This window comes from Talpa europaea (genome assembly GCF_964194135.1).
Source record: "Talpa europaea genome assembly, chromosome: 8".
Classification (NCBI taxonomy): Eukaryota; Metazoa; Chordata; class Mammalia; order Eulipotyphla; family Talpidae; genus Talpa; species Talpa europaea.
Window position 1 is genome coordinate 62,853,526 of NC_140075.1, and position 25,096 is coordinate 62,878,621.

The 25,096-nt window shown below is 49.7% G+C and overlaps 4 protein-coding genes across 4 annotated transcripts; 2 read left to right on the forward strand and 2 right to left on the reverse strand.

Annotated features, from left to right (window-relative positions):
* Positions 1-2,635: 2,635 nt before the first annotated feature.
* Positions 2,636-11,194, reverse strand: DHRS1 (dehydrogenase/reductase 1; the record flags this gene model as incomplete). Its single annotated transcript, XM_084240410.1, has 8 exons — positions 2,636-2,981; positions 3,166-3,246; positions 3,584-3,653; positions 4,179-4,319; positions 4,629-4,761; positions 8,726-8,805; positions 8,959-9,102; positions 11,045-11,194. The coding sequence occupies 8 exons, from the start codon at positions 11,192-11,194 to the stop codon at positions 2,845-2,847; spliced, it is 936 nt and encodes a 311-aa protein (XP_084096536.1). The 3' UTR covers positions 2,636-2,844.
* A 673-nt stretch (positions 11,195-11,867) lies between these two features.
* On the forward strand, positions 11,868-17,197 carry NOP9 (NOP9 nucleolar protein; the record flags this gene model as incomplete). The annotated part of the gene is made up of 10 exons (XM_084240632.1): positions 11,868-12,277; positions 12,767-13,219; positions 13,999-14,109; positions 14,318-14,459; positions 14,555-14,747; positions 15,341-15,481; positions 15,882-16,007; positions 16,148-16,384; positions 16,601-16,706; positions 17,040-17,197. The coding sequence occupies exons 1-10, from the start codon at positions 12,031-12,033 to the stop codon at positions 17,195-17,197; spliced, it is 1,914 nt and encodes a 637-aa protein (XP_084096758.1). The 5' UTR covers positions 11,868-12,030.
* A 513-nt stretch (positions 17,198-17,710) lies between these two features.
* CIDEB (cell death inducing DFFA like effector b) lies at positions 17,711-20,139 on the reverse strand (the record flags this gene model as incomplete). The annotated part of the gene is made up of 5 exons (XM_084240739.1): positions 20,078-20,139; positions 19,639-19,783; positions 18,414-18,563; positions 17,987-18,177; positions 17,711-17,849 (listed from the first exon to the last, which is right to left on the reverse strand). Exons 1-5 carry the CDS (start codon positions 20,116-20,118, stop codon positions 17,711-17,713), a joined length of 666 nt encoding a protein of 221 aa, XP_084096865.1. The 5' UTR covers positions 20,119-20,139.
* A 3,009-nt stretch (positions 20,140-23,148) lies between these two features.
* On the forward strand, positions 23,149-24,225 carry LTB4R2 (leukotriene B4 receptor 2; the record flags this gene model as incomplete). The annotated part of the gene is made up of 1 exon (XM_084240878.1): positions 23,149-24,225. One exon carries the CDS (start codon positions 23,149-23,151, stop codon positions 24,223-24,225), a length of 1,077 nt encoding a protein of 358 aa, XP_084097004.1.
* Between the last annotated feature and the right edge of the window lie 871 nt (positions 24,226-25,096).

Here is a 25,096-nt window from a genome sequence, read left to right on the forward strand (position 1 = left end):
TTGGGCCTCCCTGGTGGCACAGGGGTTACAGACACAGCACTATGAAGCTATCACCAGCCACTGCAATATGAGCTCAATCCCTGGCCAGGGAGCTGACCCACATGGTCCCTCAGCAGTGTATTTCAGTAGATCCACCTGTTCTGCTCTGCTCCCCACTCTGTCTCTGGTGAATACTCTCAAAGCCCCCCGCACACACACACACATACCTCTGGCCTACACCCCAGCTCTTGTATGCATAAATAAATAAATCTTTAAAAAAAAAGATTTGCGGGGGATGAGCGGATTCACCAGAGACAGAGTGGGGAACAACAGGCGGACCAACTGAAATACACTGCCAAGGGGAGCAGCGGGCAAGACAGAAGAGGCTGCTGTGCCATGTGGGTTGTTCCCCGGGCTGGCCAGGGATCAAACTGGTGCTGCAGAGGCTGTGGATTACTTCATAGTGTGGTGCTTAACCCCTTGCGCTACCAGGGAGGCCCTAAATAAATAAATATTTAATAAAAAAAAGTTGGAGGTTTATGGAAGGAAAGAATAAGATGGCTAAGTGGTTGAAGAAAAGTTAATCATTGTTAACAACCTTTTAAAAATTAATTTACTATTGATTTACAATGCTATATAAGTTCCAGTAGTATTTTTTAAAAGATTTATTTATTTATGCATATAAGAACTGGAGTACAGACCAGATGTGCAGGGAGTGAGAGGATTCACCAGAGATGGAATGGGAAACAGAACAGGCAGACTGACTGAAATACACTGCTGAAATACACTGAAGAGAGCAGCAGGCGTCAGGAGAGGTCTGCTGCGCCATGTGGGTAGCTCCCTGGCTGGCCAAGGGATTGAACTCATGCTGCAGAGACTGTGGATCGCTTCATGGTGCTGTGCTTAACCCCTTGTACTGCCAGGGAGGCCAAAGTTTCAGTAGTATTGTCTCATATGTTCTAGTACCTTCGCCATTATTAAATTGAGTCCCTTTACCATTTCCTCCCACTTTTCTTCCTCCTCCCCTCTGATAACCACCATTTGGATCTCTACCATTTTTAATTGTACAATTCAGCCTTGTTAACAACCTTAACATGTTCTTAGCTCTACATAATTGATGACTGATTTCATCTTCTGGCAAAAGTCACTGATTGATCCAGATGACTGCTTGCTTGGTGGTTCCTAAAATAGTTTCTTCTGGCTCTGTTGAGAGGTCTTTGGCCTTGGGCCTGGTCTGCCTTGTTTTGCATTCTCCCAAAACCAAGAATCATGCTTGGGGCAGAGCATGCTCTTAAATATTTGTTGAGAGAAGGAATTTACAATTTTAGTGGCTCCATATCGCTTGGTGCTTTCTATATATCATTTCTACCATCACACGCACATTTAATTTCCAAAGTGGTAGAGTCAGGACTTGTTTGCAGATTTGTATGACTTTGAAGTTCATGTTCTTCTGTAACACCTTGTGGTCTTCAGGAGACAAGAACACCATGCAAGGATTTCTTCCAGTGGTGGCTTATAATTATGGCTTGGAAGGCTGGAGGAGGCTCGGGGCCCTTACCCTTCTTACAGCCTATAGGCAACTGTCTCTGTGACCTCCCCACCTCAGGGGATAATAGGACTTTAGGATGGTGAGGAAATCTGATCACTATGATCTAAATTAGGTACCTGGCCAAATGGTGGCACTTAATTCCAGTCACTTGCTGATAAGCTGGCTCTCTAAGCAAAAGCTCTGATTGGAGCATTTCTTGCTATCTCTGGTATATATACTCTGACTATGGCTGAATTCAAGCAACTGACATGAAGTTGGTGACTGCAGAGTTGGAAAGTGAGCCACCTTGTGCTCCCCAGGGACACTACGGGGGCTGTGCCCATAAAGCTACTGGGAGATCACAGCTTCTGTAGGTGCAGTGGGCAGCTGCAGGGAGCCTTGGTTCTCACCTTCCCTTTTCCAGAGATTAGAAATGGTCTCTGCTCCTCTGATTTACAGAAGCCATCCCATGATCTCCAGACGGACCGCCAGGCTGCTGGAGAAAGGCTCCCCGAGAGTGGCTGTGTCTCTTTGGATCTCTTTTGTTGCCTTCCTCAGGCTGGGACAGCCCCCGGTGTAGTCCAGACAGGCTAATGCACAGTAAGATCAATTCTTCAGAGAGCAGTTCAGGTTGCACCGGCCCCAGGGGAGTGATGACAGTGTGTCAGTTCCACCAGCTATTCCTCTGTCCCCCACTAAGGTTCGAGTAACTTTCCTCCCAAATTCCAGGGAATCATAAACACCAAGGAATCTGCCTTGGCTCAGTGAGTCTACCCAGAAATCAGGCCCACCTGGAAGGCAGCAGGTACCCCTGAAGAATAGGGAGGTGTGAGGGTGGGAAAGCAGTGTGAGACTGGGCATACCTGTTTTGGTGGGAGAGGGAGCCTGCTCCCCAGTGGGGATGGGAACCAGGCCTCACAGTTGAGGGGCAGGTGCCCCTGAGATGGGGCTAGAGGCAAGACCAGGACCAGATCTGGAGAAAGGGGGGTGACCTAGGGAATAAGCTCCTTGAGAATGGAAACATTTTGCATATATTTGAGTCTTTTAAGTACTTAACATTTTGCTGAGCACAGAATCAGCACTCAAAGATATGTTGAAGAAGAAACGAGAGCTTTATTAATTAGACCTCTGGTAGTTTTCAAAACTAAGGCAAAAAGTAAAATCAGGGTTACAGAAAACCAAGGCTCAAAGAAGGACCTAAGACGGCCCCAGGGCTCATCCAGGGCACACAGAGGCTTTCTCTTCATATCAAGAGTGTGCACAGGAGGCAAGAAGGTCTACCTTTTCCACCCAGCCTGAAGGAGAAGAGGGGCAGTTGTGGTGTCAGGCCAGGAGAGTTAGAATTTGCTAGAGTAGAGGGTCATAATCCACTTGGGTATACGGAGAAAGCTGGGCAAGTAGGAGGCCAGCCAGCCCAGGCTGGAGGCATTGGAGAGAACCGACCTCACAGACAAATAGTCTTGAACTGGGCGGCCTGCAGACAACAGGAAGTTCAGGACGATTAGACCCTGTTTCCTGATCCCCAGACAACCCCACCCTGGCTGAAGATACTTACTTGCTGATAAGCTGGCTGAGTAAGATGTGAAGGGGAAAGGAACAGGGAGAGTGAGGGAGGAGTGAGCTGAGAGGACCAGTCTGGCTGCTGGACCTGATCTTACCATCCACATCCCGAAGGCCATAGCGCCGAGCAAGATCACAGGATGGCAGCACCTTCCCACTCAGGCTCAGGATGTTGGGGTCTGTGGGCACACATACAGTCAGATTATGACCTGAGGGCAGTTCAGGGTGATAGGTTTGGGCCCAGTGGGTCAAGGAACCACTGAGACAGGCTCAGGAGCCCAGAGCCTATTCTCAGGAAGGTTCTGGGCTTGTAGCTCCTGGCCATAACTCCTAAGAGGCAGTTCTGGGGGTTCCCAAGTCTCAAACTAGGCATCCTGACACTTTGGATGTCTAGAAGCAAGAGAAAAGAAAGGGGTGTACCTCAACCATCTCCTGAGTTAGGACCCAAAACTGGCCACCACTACCCCACAGGTCCTCCATCCCTTTCATGTTACCAGCTGCACCAAACTTCTTCACCTGTTGCCAAAGCCACCACACATTTGCCACTCATTTCTGTGGTCTCTGCAGATGGCAGATTTAATTTGAGCTGAAACAGAGGGACAGTTAAGTGAAGAAGTTAGTTTCCAAGAGCACTGCCAAATCTCTTCCCTGCTTTCATCTTCTGTTCCAGGAGAAAGAATTCCTTCATCACTGCCCCTGCAGCACTCACATCTTGGTAGGTGCTGGAGGCACCCTTCCCTATGGCCAGGCGAACCCTGTACCCCAGCACCCCAACCTTCCATAGTGGGAGAATCGGGGGATGCCAGCTATGCCTGTACCTTTTAGTTAGTTCAGTGTGGGAGTCAAGACCGTGGGCTTCAACCTGGGACTGCCTTACCACTTTCGGCGTATGTGGCCTTGAATGAGTTTCTTAACCTCTCTAGGACTCAGTTTTGCCATCTGTAAAATGGACATACTGTCTTCCTCTCAGGATTAAAATCTACAGCATGTGCCTGCCACAGTAAGCACCTGGGTATTGTATTTACTCTTTGTGTTGTTACTGTCTGGTCATGGAGGAGGGAGAGGCAGATTCCCCCGCATTCTCTGCCTCCCCCACCCTCCCCTCGCCAACCTTCTCAAACATGGGATCTTTGATGTCCTTCCTTGAAACCTCCATCAGCATTTCTGTCTGCACCATCCCTGGCCACAAGGACACATAGCTGACTCCATGGCGCCGCAGCTCCAGGGCACAATCAGCAGCCAGCCTGTCACACTGTAGAGGGACAGAAGGTGGGGTGAGAACCAGGGCACTGGGCCCTGTCACCTTTCTCCCCTGTCCTCCCTGGTCTAGGCCCCTGCCCTTCCCAGGAGTCCTTGGGTCCCAGTTGTCCATCTTCCCAGGGTGCTGTCTACTCTGCTTGGCTGAGAGGAGCCCAGGAAAAGGAACTGTGCATGGAGGGTCGGGGGAGGGGTATGGGCCAGCTGACCCTAACCACTTTGACCGCCAGGGATGGACCCTCCTGAGCTATGGGTACCGTTACTGTCCTGCACCTCTCCGACCCCCATGCCATTGGGTCCTTACCCCAGCTTTGCCCACTCCGTAGGGAACACTGAACAAATACTGCAGCCCTCCAACAGAGGAGATGACCACGATGAGGCCGCGGCCAGCCGGTACCATCAGCCGTGCACCGTACACAGAACACAGGTAGTGGCCTCTAGAAGGTGGGGCAAGAAAGGAGTGGGGGCCTCCCCTGGTGGCACAGCGGTTGAGTGCTGGGCTGTGAAGCTGCCCGCAGCCTCTGCAGTGCTGGTTTGTTCCCCAGCCGCTGGCGAGGGTCCCACATGGCGCACAGACCTCTCCGGCTGTGCCCGCTGTTCCCCGCAGCAGTGTACTTCATCAGTCTGCCTGTTCTGTTCCCTGCTCTGACTCTGGTGAATCCTCTCACCCTCCCGTGCTTCTGATTGTACCCAGTGCTTGTATAAATAAATAAATAAATCTTTAAAAAAGTAAAATTAAATTAAAAAAAAAAAGGAGTGAATAGCATTTAGTGCTAGACTGGGTGCTAGAACCCCAAAAGCTTCCTCTGCCCTCTAGTGGCTGTAGTCAGCTGGGAGAAGGGCACAGAGGGGGCAGTCCCTGGGGGATCAGGGGCTTGAGGCCACATTCTGAGAGAAACACTGGCCAGTGGAAATGCAAATCTTTAGACGATATAATGAGAGGAAGGAGCTCTGTCATAATAGCAGTAACAAACTAAAATAGCTCAATAACTAAAATCATAAGAAATAGAGAAGGTCTACCTGGAAAAACTATAAAATTCTGTCTAATATACACGTGCACACAAAATTTGTTCGAAGAGCTAATATGTAAAACATAAGTTCTTAAATTAATCCATAGAGTCAGTCTATTTGAGTTATATCTCAGTAGGGCTTTCAGGGAAGTTGACAAAATAATCTAGAGCTCAATGAAATAAACATGAGAATAGCCAAGGAAATTCTGTAAAAGGAAAAGCAATTATCTTTTTTCTCCCCCTGCATTAAATGCATTAAAATACACGATGGGATAACGGATAAAAGAATGCAGTACAGGTATAACAATGCACAGATATGAAATAAAATAGGCAATAATTAAATCCAGCAAGGATGCAGAAAATTATAAAAAGAACACTTCAAATTGATGGGGCAAGATGGATAAATCAAAAGGTAGATCTGGGGAAACTGACCAGTTATTTGTGTGGGATTGGCTCTCTACCTCATTTTTCATTTCAAAATGCACTCCAAAAGGGCAAAATACTTGCATATTCAAAAATGAATGCAACAAAAGCACTAAAAAAAAGCATGACTGAATGTGTTCATAAACTTGAGGTGTGGAAGGCTTTTCTTAGCATCTTTTCATACAAAGAACTGGCAGATATGCTTTAAAGATAAGGTACATATGGGGACTTCTCTGGTGGCATAGGGGTTAAAATTTCAGTGCTATCAAACGATCGCCAGTCACTGCAGCATGAGTTCCATCCCCGGCCAGGACGCTGACCCACATGGCACAGCAGACCTCTCCTATCTCGTCTGCTGTTCCCCTCAGCAATGTATTTCAGTAGATTTCCCTGTTCTGCTTCCCACTCTGTCTCTGGTCAGCCCTCTCATCCCCTGCACTTCTGGCCTATACCCCAGTTCTTATGTGCATAAATAAATAAAAATAAATCTTAAAGAAAATAAGATACATATGTATATATCTATATACCTAAACACATACACATACAGCTCTATATTTATGAATAATAACTTGGGAACAAATATTTGTAAGACACACATCAAAGGAACCTATTCCTTGAAAAGCTCTTATAAATCGATGCAAAATGAATAACTTAATAACACAAACGACAAAAACTCACAAAAGAATAAAAAGCCTATAAACAAATGAAAACTCAATCTCACAAATAATAAAGAAGTATGAATTAGTCATGTGAAATCCTGAGGGGAGGGGAAAGGGAGAATATGAATTGAAATGACCTCTAGATATCTTTGGCTTAACAGTGTGGCCTGATACTGTCTAGGGTGATTGAGGGATGGGGAAGCAGATACTATCCTTCATTATCTTGAGATTATAAATTGGGGGGTCTCTTTGGAGCACAGTTTGATGATGTTTATTACATTTTTAAGAAGCACTATTGCAACAGGTGAGGGATTGGATTAAAAAAAGTTATGGCACCTCCTCCCAGAGGAATATTTAAAAGGACCGCAGAACACAGATGAGGCTATTAACAGTAGCTATATCTCAGTTAAGGGAGGAAGAGGTGGCTGTGAGGGGAGTAAGATTATAGTGGTCTTCACATTGTTCTGGGATTACTTTTTTGAACCAGTCATCTTCTATAGGGTGTTCTCAATTAGGATATGAGAGGATTCAGGGTGCCAGGCAAAGAAGGTCAAGGTCAGGGATGCAGAGTACCCTTCACACTAGGTCTCTGCAGTGCCACTTGTGCAGCTGCTCATGTCTGAGTTCCTTGTAAGAACACCAGTAGTTGACGAGCACATGAGATACCTACACCAAAGAAACCGAAACCCTTTCTTCACGTTGACCTACTTGCTCAAATAACAGTAGTAACTGCTTTGAAACACTCTAGCAGTGCCTTTAGAGGTAAATCCCATGTCAGTATCTAGTTTGGCAGCTTCTCTAGTTTGACATCCAAGAATTTCTTTTCTTTTAATGGAACAACTGACCATTGGTCTTAAAAATATGGGTGACTGTACATTTTTTTTTTTCAAATAACACATACATAACTTGGTAACTGGAAAACAATTTTTTTTTTTTACATAGGAAATAGCACCCTCCAAATGAAAACAAGTAGAGGGAGTTACAGTTTAAAAAGGAATACCCAGCCCCAAGGTCATATGAAGAAAAGGCACGTGAATGTGTATGGGAAGTAACAGGATGTGTTGGTGGGCTTCCAAGAGGCCCATGATGTGACATGTACATTGGAGAACTCACAAGCAAATTCATGAGGGATCAGTTTCTACATTGGCTCTGGTCTCTACATTGCAGGCTCAAAACCCTGAGCAGCAAGTGATGGGGGTGTGGAGGGCTGAGGGTGAGGGTGTTCCTGACTTCTAGCTCTGGGTTTTCTTTTCTTTTCTTTTTTTTTTTAAAGATCTATCTATTTATGCATACAAGAGCTGGGGTACAGGCCAGAGGTGTGGGGTGTGTGTGTGTGTGTGAGAGGATTCACCACAGACAGAGTGGGGAACAACAGGCGATTGACCGAAGTACACTACTGAGGCGAGTCAGGGGAGGTCTGAGCAGCAGGCGAGTCAGGGGAGGTCTGCTGCACCATGTGGGTTGCTCCCTGGCCGGCCAGGGAATCGAACTTGTGCTGCAGAGGCTGCGGATTGTTTTATAGGTTGCGTCTTAACCCCTTGGGCCACCAGGGAGGCCCCTGGATTTTCTTTTCTTGCCTCTGGGCTAACCATCCTCCTCTGTCCTCACCACCTTTCTTCTACTTTGGAAATGGCTTTCTTGGGATTGCCACTAGAGTCCCAGTGGCTTTTGTCACAGATTTACAAGTAATGTCTTGGTTACTCCACAGGAGCCTAATTACATCCACAGAGTGTAATTTCTGAGAGGGTACCATTGTTTCAACAATAACAAACAGAGACATAGCCGGTGTAGTTCATGTTGGGCAAACTCTAAATGCCGTGGTTCATCCCACTCCTGTGCCTGATGCAAGCATAACCCCATCATGCGCCAGTCGTCCTGACTTTTACCTGGAGTGCCCTTGCCTGTAGGTTTGGAGTAGGTATGTAGAGGTTAAGATGGCTGGCTCTCTCTTTTCTGTGACCTTCTCTTGATCTTAAACAAAACTCTTTCTTTCCCTAATCATTTTTGGAAATACTCATGAATGGATGGTGTGCATTATGCAGGGAAGGAGCCTTCCTTCTGGGTCACACATTTGAATGGGTAGACAGTCAAAACATCAGAAAAGCTGAGGGCAAGTTGAAAATGACTGATAGAAACAGGGCAAAAGATGATGTCCCCAGGTATAGATTTACCAGGATGGAACTTCTCCAGAGGTGAGTTACACAGGTGGGACAGAAAGAAGAAAGAGATGGTGAGGTCAAGAAAAAGGAGAGGGCCTATTGGGAAGGTTCAGGTCTTCAGTGGCTAAGTGAGGCAAGAGGAGCACCCACCTGAGTCCAGCATTGTTGATATCATCCCACACGGAGGCAGGGCATTCCCAGAATGCCTTCTTAAGATTTTCGAAGATAGTCTGGAAGGCACAGGGAGGGTGATAAATTGGCTGATCTGAAGGCAGGAGGGATGAGGGGCCGGATAATGGAAGGGAAAATGAGTGCGGAAGAGGATTCTGGGGTCAGAAGGAAAGGTCAGAAGTGCAGCGCTGGGATCCGAGTTCATGAAGTACCTGGACCCCAGCAAAGGCATTGTTGACCAGCACATCCAGACGCCCATGCTGTTCCCGATCCACCTGTTCAAACAGACTTTGCACTTGACTCTCCTGGCTTGAATCGCACACCACGGGCACACACCGGCCCCCTCGGGATTGTGCCTGGAGAGGTAGGAGGGATATGAGCTCACAGTAATACACAAGTGTGAGAAATAACGCAACTCCCATCAACTCCCGGCTTGAGAGCCAAGAAAGAAAAATCGCAGGAATCAAAGCTGGCAGCTGAGGGGACATGGTAGGCAATACTGCCCTCTGGTGCTGAGTTAGGAGTTTCAGGAAAGCGAGGTCCCCTTATTAGAGAACTGCATGGATTGGAATCTCAGATTTAAAATCTGCAATTCAAAAAAAAAAAAAAAACAAAAAACAAAACAAAACATATCTATGTGTCCCTAAAAAAAAAAAATCTGCAATTATTTACTGAGGCCTACTAATGTGCAAAGCATTGTAGTCTGCTGGGAGCTGCTCTTGAGAAATGAGGATCTATGTTTTCCTTATCTTTGGTCATTTCCTTCCAGCTAAGGGCATCTTTTAGCCTTTCCTCAGCTCCCACCTTCACCACTCTCATGGAACCCCTACTAATCCCAGTCTTCTTATTCTCTGAGAATGCCCCTGTCTGGTACCTGAGAAGTCAAAGCTCTCAGGTCTAAACTATTTCTACTTCCTATTCTGCCTCACCCTCTACAAATGTGCCCTCATCCTCCAACTCCTGAGAAAGAAGAGTACCTGATTCAAAAACAATCCTCTTAGTGTCAAAAGGGATAAATTTCCAGTTATAGAATAAATAAATCATGGGGATGTAATGTACAACATGGGGTCTAAAGTTAATAATACTGTATTCATATTTTAAAGTTGCTAAGAAAGTAAAATATAAAAGTTCTCATCATAAGAAAAGTTTTGTAACTATGTAGGTAACGAAGGGTAACTAGATTTTTTTTATGGTGATCATGTCCTAAAATATACAAACACTGAATCATGTTGTACACCTGAAACTAATATAACACTATATGTCAGTTATACTGCAATAAAAAAATAGATGCAAAACAAAAAACAATCTCTCATTTCTCCAGATCCATGCTCCGGGTCCTACTCTCTTGAATCCTTACCTCCTAACTGCTCGCCTGACCTGTCCTTAGGAAATTAATTCTTCCTCTCAGCCAGTGTGAATGATCAAGTCTTCCAACTAAATACTATCCCTTAGAGAACAAAGACTAAAAAGTCCTTTAGACTTTCTGCTTCATTTATAGCCTCTCACCTATCACTAACCTACCATCTTCCCTTGTACTCTGCCTTGTACTCTGATGCTTTGGCATTCTTTCTCATCTTATTCACACTTATTTACCACTGTCCCTCTCCTGTGTAACTCTCTTTGGTGGACTGGTTTTCTTAAACTTCCTTTCTCTAACTCTTCCCTTTCAAGTCTCAGTCCAAGAACCGCTTTCTCAGAATGTATTTCTCAGAATACACCGCTTTCCAGGTAGTATTTTAATGCCCCCCTCCATGCTTCCAGAGCACATTTCCTTGTCATTTACCATGGTCACATTACATGGAAATTATTAGTTTCTGCCTCTGCCTTCCTGTTAGACTCTATTAAGAACAGCAGTTATATCTCATTAATCCTGGTAGCCAGGTGGTTTACCCCGTGCCTAGCAAATCAAATGCACCCATATATTAAACTGAAATCCAGAAGAAAAGTCAAGTGAAATTGTACAATTCAATGAAAGGAAAGCACAGATCCGCAATTCTTTAGTTACAATTTCAAAATCTCTGAAGCTCTCTCAAAATTTTTTTCATAAAACTCTTGGTAGCAAAATTTGATCCGAAGTTATTTATGGGGTTTATTTATCTGAATAAAAACCAGATCAAAATTTGATTCAGATCGAAATTTGATCTGAAGTTATTTATGGGGTTTATTTATCCCACTTTGATTACTCACATTTTGTGGCGGAATATTACGGTTTTAGTTAAAGGATTAGGAGAATGACTGGTTAATGGGAAGGACTCCCTCAGGAAGCTTCCACCACGCTGGTCCCCGAGTAGCACTCACCTCCTGAGCAGTGGCTTGCAAGCTATCTACACGGCGACCAGTGATATAAACTGTGGCCCCTGCTTCGCAGAGCTGCAAAGCGATACCGCGGCCAATACCTCTGGAAGCACCGGTCACTACGCACACTTGGCCCTTCATGGGAGCTGCCATTTTTCACAAGCGATAGAGGAAAGTCTGTGGGAACAAAAACCTGCTCTGAAGGGAGCCTGCGGATTGTGTACGTGAATGGGAGAACCCCGATAGTGGTAGGAGAGGGAGCCAAGGTTGGAATCCTTTGAGGGGAGAGATGTTTCAGAGGGGAATAATGAAGTCAAAGTCCCAAGGCAAGTCTGGCTTCCTTTGGGGAGGCCAGAGAGTGAAGAAGGGCGTTGGGTAGGGGCTGGACACCTACCGGGACTCTGAATGGGGTAACTAATTGGGTAGGGGATTTTTGGCGAGGCAGTCCCTCAAGACGCGTCCACGCAGAGTCCTGGGCTTTCTGGAGCTCTAGACCTTCACCTGACCCCGTCAGGCTGAGCCCGAGATCGTGGCTCGGCCAGGGGTGATCGCGAAGCCCGGTGTCTCTAAGTCTTAAGTGAAGTTCACGCTTCTTACCAGTCACCTGTGCAGCCTACCTCGCAAATCTCGGAAACGAGAACTGTCAATCCGGTCGCAGGGGCAGGACGCAGTGACCACGACTGGGTCCGAGCGAGAGGCTAGGGTGCAAATCCAGGTCTGGGCTGGTGACAGCGAGCGGCGAGGAATCTCCTCGAAAGAGTGACCAGCGGCTATTCAGGGCCGGAGTCCGGACCGGTAGGTAGAGGCGGGGCGGCCCGGGGACACACCCATTCCGGCCCCGCTAGGGGCCGTCGCAGGGCTCTGACGTCGTGCGCTGCGCCAGGAGCGCGCCGGCGTGGGGGACACTGGGGACCTGGCTCGCAGCTGGCTGCTTGGCCTGTTGGCGCGGCTAAGGAAGATTTTGCTGGCGGAGAGGGCCCCAGGAACCCATGGGGCTCGGTCCGCGCTCACCCCACAAGGCGGGGCACCGGTTCCCAGCTGGCGGCAAACGAGGCCGAGGGGCCAAAGGAGCGGGGCGCCCACCACCTGGCCGCGAGCGGCAGCCCTGCCCGCCCGCTGACGGGCGCTCAGACCTGGCTCTGGATGCGCACCCTCACCTGAGCCCCGAAGCTCTGGGGTATTTCCGCCGGGCGCTCTCGGCGCTGAAAGAAGCTCCCGAGACTGGAGAAGAGCGAGGTAGGGAACATCTTCGGGATGGGACCAATAGAGGAATTGGGGGGGGGGGGCATAAAATCCAGGGCAGGTAAAGAAATTTTCGTGGGTCCCCAGGGTTTGGGAACTTAGTTTCATATCCCATGTCCTCTTCTAATCCCGCCCTTTGATTAAGTGATGGAGTATAACCTTATCCTCTGTTCAGTCTCTTTTTTTTTTTTTTAAGATTGATTTATGCATACAAGAGTTGGGGTATAGGCCAGAGATGCGGGGGGTGAGAGGATTCACCAGTGACAGAGTGGGGAGCAGAACAGGCAGACTGACTGAAATAAACTGCTGAGGGGAGCAGCGGGTGAGACAGGAGAGGTCTGCCTCGACATGTGGGTTTCTCCCTGGCTGGCTGGGGATCCTGCTGCAGAGGCTGTGGATTGCTTCATAGTGCGGTGTTTAACCACTTGCGCCACCAGGGAGGTCCTCTGTTCAGTCTCTTTAAAATATATCTTGTTTTAACAGAGCTGATGGTGCACAATGTTTTGAAGGAAGTGGAGACTCAGGCCCTAGCCTTGGCCACAAACAGGACTGGCAGTGAGATGCTGCAGGAACTGTTGGCGTTCAGTCCTCAGAAACCGCTGTGTCGAATATGGGCTGCTCTGCGTTCCAAGTTGCGCTTGGTAGCCTGTCACCGCTGCGGGGTCCATGTACTGCAAAGTGCTTTGCTGCAGCTGCCTCGATTGTTGGGGAGCTCTGCAGAGGATGAGGAGTTAGTAGTGGAAGACGATGGGAAGGATGGTGCCTTGGATACCCTGGAGGAGCTGGTCCTGGGATTAGCCTCTGAGGTGTGTGATGATTTTCTTTTCTACTGTGGAGACACACATGGCAGCTTCGTGGTCCGAACTCTACTGCAGGTGTTAGGAGGGACTCTTCTGGAGTCTGAGCGAGCCAGGCACCGTGGCTCCCAGTCATGTGGTAAGTATTACAGGAAAGGGGAGTGGAGTTAGAGGAAAGGAATTTAAGAAGGTTAGAAGGAGAGAGTAAGCAGAAGAGTGATTCTTCATGATCTTGAGAAATAAGGACATGGTTTATCAGACCAAGACTAGTGGGCACAGAGGACCGGAGGTGGATGCTTAGTTATGTTTAGTGCACAGGTATTAGAATGGGGACAGGGGGATGAGGTGATTTATTTGAACAATGGCTTTCAAACTTAACCACAACTCCCTGTAAGAAATTTGTTTTTTTAAAATATGACCCAACATATGTATGTGTATCTATAGACATGTTGAATTTGAGTAAAAGTTTGGGGAAAAAAATGCTCTTAGTATGTGAAACCCACTCAAATTTTTTCTTTCCTTTTTTATTCTATTCAATTCCAAGAATCAATTCCATGCTGACTGAGACCCACTATACTGATTTCATGATGCATTCATAGGTAGTCACCTACATTTTGTAAAAACTCTGGGAAATAATGTTAGATTGTTAGATGAAACCTGGTTTTGAAACACCTTGAATTCTTGGCTGAGGAGTTTGAACTATCTCCTGTTGACCATGGGGGAGCTGGTTGACATTTCTTAGAAAAATTAAAACAGAAATTTAGTCCCAGTTTAATCATCCAGATGAGTGGAGATGCTCAGTTGTACTGTATGTGCTCTGCAACTCTTGGCTGAATGCTTGTTCATCTCTGGAATAATTCTCCCTCCTGGATGGTAGTTTGTGATCTCCCCACTGTACATGTTCTTCATCTCCTTTAGAAGCACAAAGAATCCCAGTTCGGGAATGTAAGCCAACTGATTTTGAGGTCCCTGAAACCTTCTTGAATCGTCTTCAGGACTTGTGTTCCTGCTTTCTGAAAGACATTGCTGGTAAGGAGGAAAATAGAAGGAGGGTGTAGGATCTACTTTTCTGGATGTGATTATCATTGTACAAGACCCCTATTTAAATCGGTCTTATTCTTTTCATATGTGATCTGCAAAGACTCTGTGTAGAACCTTTGTACCTTATTGCTTGAGGTTTGAGGTTGTATAAGATTTTTGAAAAGCTACTTTTGTTATTTCTGTCCTCCCTGCACAGTATTTGTCACTGACAAAATCTCCAGTTTCTGCCTTCAAGTGGCCTTACAGATCTTACACAGAAAACTGCCCCAGTTTTGTGCCCACCTCTGCAATGCTGTGATTAGCTACCTGAGTAGTCGCAATTCCTCAGCAGATGGCAGGTAAGGTCAGCCAAGGTTAATGGGACTGTGAAATAAATGAAATGACGTAGGTATTTTGGATGCAGTAGAGTTGTCTTGATTATCTTCTTGTCTAGCCCTCTGCTGCTCTTTTTGCGGGATCAGACGAGCTCCAGACTCCTGGAGCAGGTTCTTCGGGTGCTGGAGCCCCGGAAACTCCAGAGCCTCTTTGTGGATCATTTCCAAGGGCAGTTGCAGACCCTGGCTGCGCATCCTATTGCCAACTTCCCTTTGCAGCGTTTACTGGATGCAGCCACCACCCCTGAGCTGGTGAGTCGGGACCTGTGTTAGATCTGTTCTGCACTCTGTTGTTTCTAGCTCATTGGGCTGCCTTTTATTGTGTGCCTGCCTTAGTGTCTCTGACAGTATGATGACCATTCCCCTTGCAGATTTATTCCTAGGGGTTTCTCAGAACTTAGGATGAAAATGCCTTCTTGGCAGAAAGGATTTGTTTGGATTCTCTCAAGTGCCAATGCCAGCAGCAGACAAGCTTCATCCAGTCACAGCTTGAGTTTCAGATTCTTGGCTACAAGTCCATCTGCATGCTGGATCTGTTGCCATAGCTTCTTTTCCTTTGCTGCTTAGCACCAAGGCATGCTTCCCTGTGGCCTCGTGGGTTATGATTTGGGGTGGAAAGGCTAGTTCCAGTACTCCTTTGCCCTGAGAGTATGGCCGGTTGAAGTCTCCTCCCCATGTGAGGTGATATCTCTAAGACTGTCCTTCTGTCCTGGACTTCATCCAATACAAGTGCTTTTATGTTTTATCTAGCAATTTTAGTTATTTTTGGCAGGAATATTTCTCTGAATAACTGTTCCCACTGTTAATGAAATGCCAAAGATTCTCCATTCCTTGTCTCTCCTCAGCTGTCCCCCATGTTTGAGGAGCTGGGCCCGGCACTAGAAGCTGTACTGGCCCAGGGTCACACAGGAGTAGTCATTGCCCTGGTCGGGGCCTGCCGTAGAGTCGGGGCCCACCAAGCCCAGGTGCTGCAGCTGTTGTTGGAGGTGAGTGCACTTTACCTGCGATCCATTTATGTCCTTTGCTGGAATTATACTTGTTAAGATGTATGTAGTCTTCAGTGTTTTTATTCCTGTACCCAAGAGATCAGATACCCAGGGATTTCTCAGATGCGGAGAAAAGTGAGACCTAAACCATCTCATAGCCCTGGAATGAACATTGTCTCCCAGAATTAAGAGAAGTTAAGTTAAGGAATGAATGTTTATTCAATCCTTGTTATGTGTACAGAGGCTGGGCATACCGCAAGGTAGCTGAGATTCTGTCCTTGTGGAGCTTATATTCTTATAGTTAGGCTTTTTCATTTCTTCTAAATACTTTCCCTGTCCAGGAAGCTGGGGTTAGAAGTAAATAGTTTTCAGAATTGTCACATTTTGTCTTCCCCTCTAGGCATTCCACTGTGCAGAGCCCTCCTCCCGGCAGGTGGCCTGTGTGCCTCTCTTTGCCACTTTGATGGCTTATGAAGTATACTATGGGCTGATGGAGGAGGAAGGGGCCGTGCCTGCGGAGCACCAGGTGAGGTCAGGGAGAGCAAGCCTGTGGGGCCACGCCTCCCAGGGCTGAGGAAATCCCTCACCCATGAGGTGAGGGTGGTGAGATCTCTGGCTTCATCCAAAAGGTGGCTGCCTCCTAAATCCCTGTCTGTGTCTTCCCAGGCGGAAATGGCTGCAGAGAGGGCCTTGGGGGAAGTGACAGTTCTTGGGTCTCTACTGCTCCAGCATCTGCTGCACTTCTCCACTCCTAGTCTTGTGCTTCGAAGTCTGGGTGCCTTGACAGGACCACAACTTCTGACTCTGGCCCAAAGCCCTGCGGGTTCCCATGTGCTTGATGCTGTCCTGACAAGCCCCTCTGTGACGCGCAAGCAGCGCCGCCGAGTACTGAAGACACTAAAGGTTAGACTTCTGGCTTCTGCTATGTTTCCTCACCATCATGTGTTTAGAGAATGAGCTTCTCCCAGTGTCTGAAAGAGGACTATGTAGTTCCTTGACTGTTTCAACTCAGACTCTAATCTTCTGAAACTTTACTCCCTCTGTTGCACCCCTATGCCTACCCCCAACACACTTTTGTAGTCTGCCCAACAGGGACCTGTCTGTCTTGTCTCAATGTAGGGACAGTATGTGGCTCTGGCCTGCAGTCGCCATGGCAGCCGTGTACTCGATGCCATCTGGAGTGGAGCAGCTTTGGGGGCCAGGAAAGAAATCGCTGCTGAATTGGGTGAGTACCATTACCCCTCTTTGACCTTCCCAAACTTGCCCTTTCCTCACTCCATATAGCTGGGTGGCTGGGAATAGACTTCCAAAGGGTGGTCTTGGCCATGGGGTTTTTTAGCATTCTCCTCTCCCCATCCTCTCTGCTAATTGTGCAGCCCTGTCCCACCCTGTCCCCCTGCTTCTGCTCTTTGGAGAGCGAGGTGTTAACTCTATCCCACAGTAGGCCTAGCGTCCAGGGAAAATGGTAGGTCTAGGGTCCAGGGCCCACGTAGAGTCTCTGTGGGCATTGGGTGTGTGACTGCATGGTGATACTGAATGCGAGTGGTTCCCTTTGCAGGTGAGCAGAACCAGGAGCTGATAAGAGACCCTTTTGGCCACCATGTGGCTCGCAACGTGGCCCTGACTACCTTCCTGAAGCGAAGAGAGGCTTGGGAACAGCAGCAGGGGGCAGTGGCCAAGCGGAGGCGGGCCTTGAACTCAATACTTGAAGACTAAAGCCTTTGGATATGGGACTGGGTGTTGATGGGGGAGAGGAGAGGGAGTATCTTGTTCTTTTTCTTAATTTAAATTGCAGTCAAAAGTCTTACTAGTAAACATTTTTATATTTTTATTGGAAATGTTTCTGTTATTTTTGGGGGTGGGTACAAAGAAACAGATCTTGGTAAAGTCAGAGAAGGCTATCTTATGGGTACTGGGGAGCTTAGGGACAGGGGGAGTTGTAAAGAATCTAGATGCAGTAATAATCAAGGTAGAATGAAGATGCTTGGAGATAGACTTGTGACCTTTTAGAGCACGTGGGAGGCTGGAAAGATGCCTCGGAAGGGACAGCATTCTTTAGGAAAGGATACAGGCTAGGCACCCTGGTGGGGCCTGTCAGGACAGGGTCACAGGACAGTGGGGAAATCAGATGAGTTGTCTAGTCTGCACTGTCCACCGGTACCCAAGCCTGGTCAGAGTCCTCAGTGTGTCTCTTGGAATGAGTCTAGGGCAGAAGCCCAGAGCCCCTTCTCAGTAGCGATGGAGATGATGCTGTCGTTGCCACTGCCATTGCTCAACTCCCTCCACTACATGGCGGATGCTGGAGGCAACCCCCAGTAGCATGTTGCCCAGGCCTTGCAGCAGTGCGGAGGTCCAGCGAAGGAGCTCCCTGAAGGGCGAGAGGAGGAAGTCAGCTGTGTAGTGGGAGCCAGGAGGAGGCCTGTTTCCACAGGGGTAGGTGCGTGCAGAAGGGATATTGGGGACCTGGACTGTAGAGGATGGGGACACAACACGGCGCTATCTGACCTGAGTACTTTCTTCGGGCCAAGTCCTTGGAAGTCACAACTCATGGAGTAGAGCCCGTAGAAGGTGGCCTTGACATTCAGGCTGCCAAACAGGTCACGAGGGTTTTGCTTGTATACATCGAAGGTGATGCGGGCGATGTCCTTGCTGTGCTTGGGTTTCTCTCGGCCTAGGCCATATGACAGGACCCCACTCTGTAGGGGCACCCCCATCAGTGCAATGGAACTTCACACTTGACACCCACCACTCCCTCCCATCAGCACCGGGTCAGACTGCCCATGCCTGGACTGCAGGACACTAAGGTGTCCATTGGCACTGTTTCACCTCCCATAGTGCCTCTGCCCCCAAGACCAGGGTGAGGCTAGAGAAGAAGCTTGGGAGAGAGAGAAAGGATTGGTGGTTTCTAGCAGCCCCAGTATGAGCCTCTCACCCTGGGGGAGCTCCAGCTCTGCCCGAACTCCAGCACCATTAGGCATGTGTCATCCTCCAACAGCTGAAAGAAGTCTTCACTTTCCACAGTGGTCCCGTCCTCCTCCAGCACCAGGGTTGGCACTCCTCTCAACGCCAGAGTCTCCGATGCCTTTCCAGAGGCAAGAAGCCAGAGGGAAGGGCTGAGCTTATCCAGTGTCCCTTCCCTTGCCAGTTGCTGGGCAGCCACTGCTTAACCTCAGACGTTGGTAGATACCCAAACACTTTGCTATTCCTTCAGATGACTCCAGCTCTCTGTTCTTTAATTGTTGGGGCACCTTCACTAGGGACTGACCTTTTCTTGTACTTGCTCCCACCATGTCCTGTCATTGCCACCTACTCCCCTCCAAGTTGTTCTACTGGTTTGGAATTAAAAGCTAGTCAGGGGCCTCCCTGGTAGCTGAAGGGGTTAAGAAGGCCAGGGAGCAACCCACATGGCGCAGCAGACCTCTCCAGACCTCTCCTGACTTGCCCGCTGTTCCCCTCAGCAGTGTATTTCAGTCTATCCACCTGTTCTTTTTCCCCACTCTGTCTCTGGTGAATCCTCTCACCCCCCCCAACCCCCCACCCCGCATCTCTGGCCTGTACCCCAGTTCTTGTATGCATAAATAAATAGATAGATAAATAAATCTTTAAAAAAAAAAAGCTCTAGTCAGTTTCTCTTAAAGTCCATCCTTCTTATTTCCAATGTTCCAACTCACTCTCTCCCACACTCACAGAGACTTCCAGAACTACTTTTAGTAGTGACTCAGTCTTTTTTTCCCCTCAAAATATGCCAGGTATCTGTAGCATCTCATATGCATTATCTTTTACTCCTTTCAACAAACCCTACGGTGGCGTGAGTGTTGAAAAGTTGAATAACTTCCCAAAGTTTGACACTGGCAAAGGACAGGATCAGGATTTGAACTTGATTTGTCATACAAATTACCATTCCACACTGACTCCTCACTTCCAACCCTCTCACCTCTCTACCTATTCCTTCCCTACCTCAACAAAAGCCCATGTTTTTGAAAAAAAATGATCTGGCCCAAATGCAGCAGAGGTCATTGGGCTCCCCCCACTGCTGTTAGCCCTCCAAGTAGCTGCCTCGTAACCTCAGCCCTTTTTGCTCCTCATTCCATGTGCCCACTCTTCTCCAGTCCCTTGGCTGCCCCTGCAATAGGAACCCGGGCCTTTGGTGCACTCACCTTGTCTAGCAGTTCCTGGTAGGTGGCAGCTGTTAGGCCTTTGCGGGTGGTCCGCTTATGATCACAGACACGGAAAGGTCGCTGGGGCGGTGGAGCTGAGGTCCAGACCCTACGGCCAACCTCAGAGCTCACATTGGACACTGACCTGGTAGTTGGGAAGAAAGGTCAAGATGGAGTGAGGGTGTTGTTGAGCACTGTGAGGATGATGGGGGTGGGGCGGCTGGGAAGGAGGGATCTAGGTTTGTAAATTAGAATACCCAAGGAGAGGGAGAGACCACAGACCAGGGGTGGAGGAGAGTGGTTCCGGAACGGGGCAAACCCGATGTGGGAAGTAGAAGGGGAAGGGGTACAGGTTTGAGTGTCTCCTAGGAGCTGAATGATGTTTGTTGCTCTACCCCTACCCCCAGAGTTGAAGGGTGAAGGTAGGGTTAGAAATCACCTGAGCAGGCTGCTGGGGTTCAGGGCAGAGAGGTAATCCATCGAGGGAAGGAATAGGAGAGATGCCTCTCTCAGTGGGTTCCGGGCTGAGTGCTTCTCCCTGTGCTGGTGCTGAAGTGTTTTCTGTTACAGAGTTGGGTTCTTAACCCCAGTCAGGTGGGGGATGAGTCAAGAGTGGACTCTGCACCCCCCAACCTGGCTAGAAGGGCAAAGTCCAAGGGGAGGAACCTGGGGGAGGGGCTGCAATGGGTAGTGGAGGAAAGACTGAGGTCCAGAGTTGCCCCCCAAAAGCGACAGGAACTGTGTGCTGTGAGGGCAAACAGGAACTATGCACGAGGATGGAATGTCATCTGGTGTTTTTTTTTAATGAAGGATATTTCAGTAAATATCCTTCTCCCAACCTGTGAGAAGCTACATTATATAAGATTTGCGCTGTCTGTGTGCTGCCACCTACTGAAAAAGCCATCAACTGAAGCTTTAGGAAAAGGGAGGCGGGACTGAGGATGGAATATTGGGCAGGGCTTGGAGAAAATGAGGTCAGGTAGTGCAGCCTGGGAGAGTGAGGAGAGGATGGATTCGGCTCCAGGATCACCAGGACACTGGTGTGGCTGCTCTTCTAGGAGAAAAGCCAGCTCAGTATTTCTCTGGCTTCATTCTCTAAAACTGCCTGTTTCAGTCAAACTGGATTAGTGAGCACGAAGGCCATGTGAAAGTGGTGGGAGGACATCCTTTGATGGCATCAGGACTTTGGCTTTTGGCACCAAAAGCCCTGATCTCTGGTTTCAGCTACAGCCGTGGATAGCTTCGTGGAGGCTCAGACTCACTGACAGTGAGCCCCTCACATGGGTGCAAGTCTCTGCTGTCCTGCCTAGGAGTCTTTTTTTTTTTTCACTTTTTTAATTTTTTTTTTTACTTTTTTTGACTTTTTCGACTTTTTTTTTTTACTTTTTCTTTTAAAAAGATTTATTTATTTATGCATACAAGAGCTGGGGTACAGGCCAGAGATGCGGGGGGTGAGAGGACTCACCAGAGACAGAGTGGGGAACAGAATAGGCAGACTGACCGAAATACACTGCTGAGGGGAGCAGTGGGTGAGACAGGAGAGGTCTGCTGTGCCATGTGGGTTGCTCCCTGGCCATCGGGGATCGAACTTGTGCTGCAGAGGCTGCGGATTGCTTCATAGTGCGATGCTTAACCCCTTGCGCCACCAGGGAGGCCCCTGCCTAGGAGTCTTGCCTGTAGCTGTGGCAGCTCACTCAGCCCTGGACAAGCCCAGGCTGCAAGTTGTAGGTGTGTTAACGTCTCCAGGACAACCCTTAAACAAGGGGAATGCAGCTGGGCATAAGCGGCAAGATCTGACTCTCTGGGAGGCATTCTGTGTACTTCGGCGGCCTTTTCTGAGGCTGACTGGACAGCCTAGTATCATACTCATAGTGTCTTTCCTCTCCCTTCTACACGGCCCCCTCTTTCCTGCTTCCTGAGTTGACCTCTCAAATACAGAATACCTGACCCACCTCAGCTTCTGCTTTGAGGGAACCCAAACTGAGACAACACTGGTGTCCTTGTTCCCAAGAAACCCCCAGTCCTGACTGTTGACTGGGCAGGGCTTCTCCCCTTCCCTCAACTCTCTTTCTACTCGGTCCTTTGCAAGTGTCTTCATTTCCAAGCTTTGGCTGACATCTCCACCCAGACAGGGCCTCTCTTCAGTATGCTCTACCACTGCATCCTTTGCTTTTTCTCTCCTATATCCTGCTGCAGCTGGGTAGTGTGGGCTCTTCATGGCCATGTGTTATGACTCCCAATCAGATTATAACCCCTCACACTTTCACATGCCCCCACCTCCCCAGAACTGGGTGCCAAGCTTTATTGAAAGCAGTCCCTGGGCCTCCCCTGGTGGCGGTTGAGCGCTGGGCTGCAAAGCTGCCCGCAGCCTGTGCAGTGCCAGTTCAATCCCCGGCCACTGGCGAGGGTCCCACATGGCGTGACAGACCTCTCCTGCCGTGCCCGCTGTTCCCCTCAGCAGTTTATTTCATCATCTGCCTGTTCTGCTTCCCGCTCTGGCTCTGGTGAATTCTCTCATCCTCCCGTGCTTCTGACTGTACCTAGTGCTTGTATGAATAAATAAATCTTTTTGTTTAAAAAAAAAAAAAGCAGTCCTTGACAGCCTAGTGAGAGCCTGAAGACCTGGGGGAGGGCCCGAGGCAAGCAATGACAGAGGGTAGGTGGGAAGCTGAGGTGAGGGGTCTCAGCAGGGTCAGGAGTCTGCAAGCAGGCAACGATGGAGCAGCTGGGGAGTGAGGTGTTTGAGTCACCGTGTTTGCTGACTGCAGGTCAGGAAATAGTAAAGTTGCAGAGTCAGGAATTGGGGCCAGAGCTGGAGGGGGTATGAGTGCAGAAGCAGGACCCAGGTCAGAATTCAGCAGTGTCCCTACTAAATTACCTACCCAAGAGTCTTATCGGCATCCCTTCAGTTTATCCCTGTCCTGGAGAGGCAGGCTCTGACGGGCCTGGACAAGTTAGTGATGGGAAGTAGAGTAAGGGAGGGGCCTCAGGAAAGACCTGAGATGAGCCCCACCTTGTCCCTTCCCACTCTCGCCTCACCCTCTGCACACCTGACAGGCTCAGATAGGAGTAAGATCCTCATTCACTGCTGCTTTGCCTCTCAGCTTCCCCGACCCTCAACCCTGCTCCCTCCAGGCTGGTAAGTAGATCTGCTCACCGTTTTTCCTTCCTGCCAGGAGGCTTAAAGATGAAGCTGGACTGAGAAGGAGGGGCCAGGATAGAGGGGTTGAGGTAGAGGAACCGACAGCTTGGTAGTCAGGACCAGGGAGGTGAGTCCACTGAGAGCAGCGGATTTGGATTCCAAGAAGTAATGTTTGAGTTGGAGCTGGGGCCCTTGGGAAGTTAAGGTTCTCAGACCAGACAGGCAGGCTGCAAGGAAGTGTAGGGGGGTGGTGCCGCGGGAAGGAAGGGGAGGCACAGCCCCTTCTCACCTGACAAAGTAAAGGAGGCTTTCGCCCCACCCCCTAAATGCCCTACGTGGACCCTTCCAGCCCCTGCAGGTACAGAAGGATGTCGGGCTGCTACCGCCCCCCTGGGAACGAGACCCTGCTGAGCTGGAAAGGCTCTCGAGCCACAGGCACCTCCTTCCTGCTGCTGGCAGCGCTGCTGGGCCTACCGGGCAACGGCTTCGTAGTGTGGAGCTTGGCTGGTTGGCGGCCCGCACGGGGGCGGCCGCTGGCGGCCACGCTGGTGCTGCACCTGGCGCTGGCCGACGGCGCGGTGCTGCTGCTCACGCCGCTCTTCGTGGCCTTCCTGACCGGGCAGGCGTGGCCGCTGGGCCCCGCGGGCTGCAAGGCGGTGTACTACGTGTGCGCGCTCAGCATGTACGCCAGCGTCCTGCTCACCAGCCTGCTCAGCCTGCAGCGCTGCCTCGCGGTCACCCGCCCCTTCCTGACCTCCCGGCTGCGCAGCCCGGCCCTGGCCCGCCGCTTGCTGCTGGCCGTCTGGCTGGCCGCTCTGCTGCTCGCCATCCCGGCCGCGGTCTACCGCCACCTCTCGGGGGACGGCGTGTGCCAGCTGTGCCACCCCTCCGCGACCCACGCCGCTGCCCACCTGAGCCTGGAGACTCTGACCGCCTTCGTGCTGCCCTTCGGGCTGGTGCTCGGCTGCTACAGCGTGACGCTGGCGCGGCTGCGGGGCGCCCGCTGGGGCGCCGGCCAGCACGGGAGGCGAGTGGGACGCCTGGTGAGCGCCATCGTGCTGGCCTTTGGCTTGCTCTGGACCCCCTACCACGCGGTCAACATTCTGCAGGCGGTGGCTGCGTTGGCGCCCCAGGAAGGGGCCCTGGCGAGGATCGGCGGGGCCGGCCAGGCGGCGAGAGCTGGAACCACGGCGCTGGCCTTCTTCAGCTCCAGCGTCAACCCCGTGCTCTACGTCTTCACTGCCGGGAATCTGCTGCCCCGGGCAGGTCCCCGCTTCCTCACGCGACTCTTTGAGGGTTCTGGGGAGACCCGAGGGGGCGGCCGCTCCAGGGAGGGCACCATGGAACTCCGAGCCACTCCTCGGCTGAAAGTGGTGGGGCAGGGGCAAGGCAACGGAGACCCTGGGGGTGGGGCCGAGAAGGATTGTCAGGGATGGGAGCCTTGACTCCAAACTCTGCAACCCGGCCTGCTCTTCCCCATCTCCACCCATCGTGCCCCAGAACTCAGGGAACAACTTTGGAGCCTTTAGGCTACTTGTCTGACCACAGTTTGCATCTGTCTGGGCAGAATTATTAACCCTCAGGGCAGGTTCAGGTTCCTCCAAACCTGGGAATTACAAGAGGTGATGGTCCGAGTTAATGAATATCCTTCCTTGCAGGATGACATGTGCCATGTCCCAGAGCTGCTTAGTCATTGCCAACAGCTACTGGGAACTCACTTGATGGCCATTACTTGGTGTGCACACCTGGTGGCTCGTCACACCTGAGTTGTATTGAGCTACTTGGGTCTCTGCTGGGTCGGGTCAAGGCTAGGTGGTGCCTCTTGGCCTAGTTGCATGGGCCAATCTGTATAACTACCCTGGGAATAAAGGGAGAAAGAGGAAGGAAATGTATGGGAGCTTGGATGAGGGGTGGGGCTGGGATCCATTTTCTGGAGTCTGTAAGAGTCTTGGGAGATGAAGGGACTGGCACTGGATGGGAAAAGTCAATCTGTGGGAAAAGTTTTCTTCTCTGTCTCTCTGTCTGTCTGTCTGTCTGTCTTGTAGTTGCCATGTTGGGGAAGGGGTTCTGGAAGTCTGAGACTTATCTTCCTTTCTGAATCCCACTCTCCCCCCTCAGAGGTCACCCAGGAGAATAGCTGAGAACAACTGAGAACAGCCCAGGAGCACACACCCCCTCTCCCAGGAACATTTAGGGGTAGGGCATGAGGGAGTATGGGGGATGGTGTGGCTATTTGAAGGACAGGAAATATTTTTTTAAAGGTTTATTTTTATTTATACAAGAACTGGGGTACAGGTCAGAGGTACAGGAGGGTGA